Source organism: Tubulanus polymorphus, chromosome 10 (genome assembly GCF_964204645.1).
Source record: "Tubulanus polymorphus chromosome 10, tnTubPoly1.2, whole genome shotgun sequence".
Classification (NCBI taxonomy): Eukaryota; Metazoa; Nemertea; class Palaeonemertea; order Tubulaniformes; family Tubulanidae; genus Tubulanus; species Tubulanus polymorphus.
This window is the reverse complement of record NC_134034.1, coordinates 1,254,752-1,261,957: the sequence shown is the minus strand read 5'-3', so window position 1 is coordinate 1,261,957 and position 7,206 is coordinate 1,254,752. Positions and strand designations below refer to the sequence as shown.

Sequence of the window (7,206 nt, the reverse complement as noted above, 5' to 3'; positions counted from 1 at the left end):
CTGTGAACGCTTATCGCCAACTTATAGTAAAACACATACTCAAAATTATCTTTTAAATGTTTTAAATGGTTTCTAATCTTTTAAATTCCGTATAGAGTAGGCTTTAAACTTACTTACGTCCTGAAATTTATGGGCCGGCACATCACCGATGCGGCAATGAGTGAAAACTCCTGTGAGAATTTCGAGTTCTCTTTGGTAACGTCCCCTCCCCCCCCCCCCCGAACAACACCCACCTGATTTGGACCAACCTGCTCGTGACGATGTCGTTGGCAGCGCACGATTTCCAGTAAGTATTCATTGCGCTTCATGTTCACCATCTTGAAATATTTAAGTAGAAATCGTGACTTCGATTGTACATACTCTTTAATATTATGTGTCTTCGCCCTTCCTATGGTTGTTGCAGCCGGGTCACACGTGGGTTAATGGGTTCACGACATCAATCGCACTCGATCTCACTGACTGTTGCCTGTCTGCATCGCGCGCGCGAGGTCTTATCAGTAAGAGTTCGATCACTGAGTGAGTTAACGCAGTCTATACGACGAGAGTCGCTCCGTCATCATGAACAACCTAGGATCTACAGCCACAATGATTTCATCGTGGGTATTTCTCTTACTAATACTGAGCCTACCGAACCCGGGCCTATCCCTGAGTCGAGTCGACTACCTGGCCCGGCGTAAGGCCGTCTTCAACGAGGAATTCTCGACTAGGATCGGGGCTAAATTGAAACTGAACGCGGCCGAAGCGTCCGTGAATAAAATACTGATGGATGCCAAACGTAGCGAGATCGCGCAGGGTCTGACAGACGGCAAATTCCCGCCGTCCAGACATTTTTTCTTGGCTCGAGACGATATTGAAAAAAGTGCCGTTTTTAAAATCATCAAAATCATGCCGAAAGGTAAGGGACTCATTTTTATTTATGTCTTGTTTTATGATAAAAAGAGACTTGATTACAATTCCAAATGAAAGATTGATAAAAAGGTAAATTCATTTGGAAGATATTTGTAAATATTCATACAATCTGATAAAAGTAAACTTTTCATTCCATTTCAAAATATTTTACACAAAATTCCATCACAATCACGGCCGTTATTCATCTGGCTTCAATTCATTCAAATTTCACTGATTTTTAACTTTTTGAATTTTTTGAATTAAGGAATCACTGCAATCCCCCAGATTTCACCTCTCTCTTCCCCTCTCTTCATTCCCCTCTCCATCTCTCTTCCCATCTCTCTCTCTCATCTCCCTCTGCTCTCTCCACTCTTTATCTCTCTTTTTAAGGAGCCATTCTGCACGCCCACGATTCATCGATGCTAGACTTCCACGAGCTAATTAAGCTGGCCACATACTCACCTGATGTTTACATGTGTTTTACTAATGACGGCACCTTACAGTTTAAATACATGAATAAACTGCCCGCTAAACCTGGTAAGAACGAATGTTTTATTTAAAGAAAAGAAAATATCGAAAAATTTCAAAAAATTTCAAAACAACACCACGCCTGACAAGAGAGAGTCCGAAACGTGACCTTCTGTCGTTATCGCCGAAACAACATGTAAATGATCTAAGCCTTTATCAAAACGGGTCATAAAGATTAGGTTTTAATAAAATGAATGAAAGATAACGTATCTTTCATTCGACGCCAACAACAAACGAACCGTGCGCTGCCGTCTGCGAAAATCAGTTGATAAAATGGACTCCACTTTTCAGAGAGCTTTTTCCGATAACGATCATGACATAATGGACAAATATCGTGATATTTGACAAATTGTGTCAATGCTATAGAAACAGAATGAATGATTATTTTATAGACCGGGTATCAAAGTTATCCCTAGGGGATAAATCCTTTACCTAGGCCTGGTTTTATAGACTGGATATCAAAATTATCACTATGGATAAATCCTTATCCTGAACCTGGTTTTATAGACTGGGTATCAAAGTTATCCCTAGGGATAAATCCTTAACCTGGGCCTGGTTTTATAGACTGGGTATCAAAGTTATCCCTAGGGATAAATCCTTAACCTGGACCTGGTTTTATAGACCGGGTATCAAAGTTATCCCTATGGATAAATCCTTAAACTGGGCCTGGTTTTATAGACGGGTATTAGAATTATCCTACAGTCTGATGCAGAGATCCCCATGAAAAAAAATTTTTTCCGCGATATGATATTGAAATTAATTATACATGAAATAAATCGTGAAATGTTCCGTGAAACGGGATCCGTAAATTGAATTACAGTAACAAGTCTGCAGTGTTCACGATCATGAAATGTATAGCTCTAATTCAGATGAATTTTTTTAAGTATGGTGTTTATGATTTTACAGAATGCAGTTGGAGGAATGTAATGAAAGCTCGTGACGAGGCCGCCTCTCCGGAGGCGTTCGACAATATGTGAGTCATCAACTTGTGACAGATTTAATTAGTAAAATAATTGAAAACCGCTGGAATTTATCTAATTAAGGCTATGGAGTTAGCTATCAATGTTTCGGGGAAGTCATACGGGAAATCTTATGCTTTATTACGATACATAGAAATAGTTGTTACAACTACACGGTTTTAAATCTCGTAGGTAATTCTAATATTTTGAGAACAAAGATGTTCTTGAAAACTTCCGGCAAAGTGGGGCCTAATAAACTCGGGGAATGGTGATTGGTCACTATTTACTGCACCCTGATTGGTCACCAGTTACCACACGGTCTAACACCCGACTGGTCACCAGTCACCACACTGTCCAGATTAACTTACAAACTGTTTCAAGCACTACTGGCCTATGGTCTGGGGGTTAGCGTTGTCGGCTGGCATGCTCATGGTGTCAGGTTCGAGTCCTGCTAGGTTTAGGATAACTATTGGGGAAATGTGCTCTTTTTGTAAATCCTCGTCACAGTTTTTGAATGAATTCTGCTAGTGGTGAGGTATTAAACAATAGACCTATAGATACGACGATATTTCGGTGTAACGAATGATTTAAGCAGGTGATTTTAATTTCTGGGAACAATAATGTCCTCCTTGGAAATTTCTGACAACAAAATGAGGCATAATAAGAAACCATTGTAGAGTCAGAGTATGACCGATCGTCACAGCTAAAAGGTCACTAGACTTGACCAAACAAACTTGTTTATTCACTTGGTCAGAATGTTCGTCTGATGGTCACGGATTAGCGTTACATACGAGCGAGATTAGGGTCAAACCCGGTGTTAAGATTTTGAGCGCGCTATCCTAAATTTCGCGCGATTCATCATTTTCGCGACGGTGTCGAGACATCACGTGACAGGAAATGCAAACAATAATACCGTTTTAATCTGTTTTAAACTGAAATGTTATTTGTCTTTCGTATCAATGATATCTGTTAAAAATTATTGTAAATTTTGTAGTCATAGTTTAAACAGGATGCGATAATTTTTTGAGGTAAAAAATATCTTTATTTTTTCAATAAAGAAGATACAACGTTATCGCGCACCTGCCACAACAGGCTAACTTTCTGTGATTAGAAATAAATCACTTATAATCCAATCAATTAATTACTTAATTTTCCTTTTTCACGAAATAGGTCTTTACTTCTTTTCTCTGAATCAATGAATTAATTAAGTAATAGGTAGTATAAGACAATTTGGTGGCACATCAAGTTCGAATCCCGAAAACTTCTATAATTCCCTTATTTTTCATTAGCATCACGCGGCTGTACAGAAAACCCGTTATCGCTGCTTTGCGGCTATATTTATTCATTTCTCCTTGTTTTTCATTAACATCACGCGGCTGTACAGAAAACCCGTTATCGTTGCTTTACAGCTATATTTATTCTTTTCTCCTTGTTTTTCATTAACATCACGTGGCTGTACAGAAAACCCGTTATCGCTGCTTTGCGGCTATATTTATTCTTTTCTTCTGAATTAAATAACTGTCAGGTTGTATAAGAAAATGAGTATGGAGACGCCCAACCCGCAGAAACTGTACCCGACGATAAACGCCGTCTGGAAGCGATTTTTAAACGTGTTTCTATCGATTGGTGGATTGGTACATTACAAACCGTTGATGGCGAAATATCTGGAGGCGGCTTTCAAGTCAGCCGTGGAGGACAATGTGCAGTACGTCGAAGCGAGATGCCTTTTAACCCCGGTAAAATCTTCACGTAAAAACTGTTCAGTTTTCTTGATAAACTCGATGAACAGTTAGGCTAGTTGTGTAGGTTAACTTATTCTTTATATTATTATCAAGAGTTTTGCAGTTAAAATGGATATTTAGTAGCTTCATCGGGTAAATGAGCCGATGGAGAAATAAAACTTTTGTCTAAAACTTTAAAATAGCTCAGTAGATAAAGCTTCTAATTTCTAATAAAATCAGTTCTCCTACACTCCTGATGTCCTTACGTTATACTGGCGCTTTACACCAGGGACTGGTTGCATAGTCATGGCTTAGACTTAAGACCTGGCTAAGACCAACTTAGTTCTATAGCCAATCTAACAACTTAAGACCAGTCTTAAGATTTAAGACCACTATTGGACTTAAGTCACGACTGTGCAACTGACCCCAGGGACTGGTTGCATAGTCATGGCTTAGACTTAAGACCTGGCTAAGACCAACTTAGTTCTATAGCAAATCTAACAACTTAAGACCAGTCTAAGACCATCTTAGTTCTATAGCCGATCTAACAACTTAAGACCAACTTAGTTCTATAGCCAATCTAACAACTTAAGACCAGTCTTAAGATTTAAGACCACTATTGGACTTAAGTCACGACTGTGCAACTGACCCCAGGGACTGGTTGCATAGTCATGGCTTAGACTTAAGACCTGGCTAAGACCAACTTAGTTCTATAGCCAATCTAACAACTTAAGACCTGTCTTAATATTTAAGACCACTATTGGACTTAAGTCACGACTGTGCAACTGACCCCAGGGACTGGTTGCATAGTCATGGCTTAGACTTAAGACCTGGCTAAGACCAACTTAGTTCTACAGCTAATCTAACAACTTAAGACCAGTCTTAATATTTAAGACCACTATTGGACTTAAGTGACGACTGTGCAACTGACCCCAGGGACTGGTTGCATAGTCATGGCTTAGACTTAAGACCTGGCTAAGACCAACTTAGTTCTATAGCCAATCTAACAACTTAAGACCTGTCTTTATATTTAAGACCACTATTGGACTTAAGTCACGACTGTGCAACTGACCCCAGGGACTGGTTGCATAGTCATGGCTTAGACTTAAGACCTGGCTAAGACCAACTTAGTTCTACAGCTAATCTAACAACTTAAGACCAGTCTTAAGATAAAGACCACTATTGGACTTAAGTCACGACTGTGCAACTGACCCCAAAAGCCATGGCTAACAATCTAACAGCTTTGAAACCAATCTAAAGATGACTTATCAAGACACGAACGTGCAATCTAGGCTTCTAAATTAACACGGCTCCTCGACGACACTATTGTTCGCTTAGTTCTCTGGACTCTAGAAATATGACTTCTTTTAAATTTCCAGACTTATAACATCGACGGTTCGTTGAACAGTCGCGAGGAATCGTTGGACATTTTACGATCAGCCACTCAGGAGTTCGTAAAAAATTACCCGAACGATTTCGTCGGGTTCAAGGTCATCGGCTCGGCGATTCGGTACGTAGCAGTCACGTGCCGACACGCGAATGATAAAGATTATTGATTTGCATATAAATTATTTTTCTCGTTATTTTTGAAATTGCAGAGCTCAAAACGCGTCGCTGATCGGTGACCGGGTGAAAGAGGCGATCCAATTCCGTCAGAAATACCCGTCGTTCTACGCCGGATTTGACTTGGTCGGTCAGGAGGACCCCGGACATTCGCTGCTCTATTTTCTCGATGATCTGTTATTACCGTCGCAGATGAACCCACCAGTCGATCTACCGTACTTCTATCACGCCGGCGAGACCAGTAATCTAGATACCTTCTCCCTATGACATCATCAAATAGACCCTTCTTTAACAGATCGTCTCCATAATCCCCTTATGACATCAAATTTGATTTAATCTATAGATCCTTCTAGAAAAGATATCTGCCTCCATGAATCCCCCTATGACATCACCAATGATACTGTTTTATTTCAGATTGGAACGGGGAGGATGTCGATGATAATATGGTTGACGCTGTATTGTTAAATACGTCACGTGTTGGTCACGGGTTCGCCATACTTAAACATCCGTTCGTCGCGAAATCGATTCGAGAAAAACCGATCGCGGTCGAGTTAAATCCGGTGTCTAATCAGGTGAGAGAGGTGGGGAGAGGTAGAGAGAGAGGTGGGGAGAGTTGGAGAGGTAGAGAGAGATGGAGTGTGAGAGAGTATTTCAAATGATATCTAGTTAACTTACAAAGTACCCAAATTTTTTCCCGTTTGCTGATCTACGTAGATCTGGTTAAAGCGGTTCCTCTTCAAAACTTTGGTTTTAAACTTGAACCTGTAAATGAATCAGAGCCCCGGACGCATTTGTGACGCACTGAGTCCAGTAAATGTCTGAATTTTGATATATTGTAGGTGTTAAAACTGGTAGATGATTTAAGGAATCATCCGGCCTCGGCTTTATTCAGCACCGATTACCCGGTGGTCGTGTCTTCTGATGATCCACCGATCTGGGGAGCTTTACCGCTATCTCACGACTTCTACATGGCGTTCATGGGCTTCGCGTCTGCCGAGGACGACCTCAGATTGTTAAAACAACTAGCCATCAATTCGATAAAGTAAATATTACCAGATTATCAAATGAAATTTAATTTACTCGATTTTTTGATAAATTTTATCATCATTCATCCACCATTTATATACGTACCAATGGTATATAGATCATTTGAAATTTCTCTTTTTTTCAAACGTGCGCAGATACAGCGCAATGAGCGATGAAGAGAAGGTCAAGGCGTTTAGACTTTGGCAGACGAAATGGTCGCAATTCATAGACAAAGTTTTAGCCGAAAGTCGCTTCAACCAACAAAACTATGTCGTTTCCAACTAGAAAGAGCAGCTCACCGCCGACACACCGACCATCCAGCACAGAGACTTAGCAATATCAGAACGACATCGTCATTCGATAAAAGAAATCTAACTTAACTTCGACCGTTGAAAAAAAAGATTTTTGAACTAGTGTGCATGTGTCAATCATTTTTCTGTATAATTAGCATATAACGTCTCGAATAAAACCCCGCCCCTTATTCATGATGATCTATAAGATTTGTGTTTCGAAATATATTC

At 40.0% G+C, this 7,206-nt stretch overlaps 1 protein-coding gene across 1 annotated transcript; it reads left to right on the top strand.

Moving 5' to 3' along the window:
* Positions 1-515: 515 nt before the first annotated feature.
* LOC141911848 (adenosine deaminase AGSA-like) lies at positions 516-7,190 on the top strand. The gene is made up of 9 exons (XM_074802915.1): positions 516-895; positions 1,279-1,425; positions 2,323-2,389; positions 3,901-4,111; positions 5,476-5,606; positions 5,695-5,900; positions 6,074-6,231; positions 6,499-6,701; positions 6,841-7,190. Exons 1-9 carry the CDS (start codon positions 559-561, stop codon positions 6,968-6,970), a joined length of 1,590 nt encoding a protein of 529 aa, XP_074659016.1. The 5' UTR covers positions 516-558; the 3' UTR covers positions 6,971-7,190.
* The last annotated feature ends 16 nt before the right edge of the window (positions 7,191-7,206 follow it).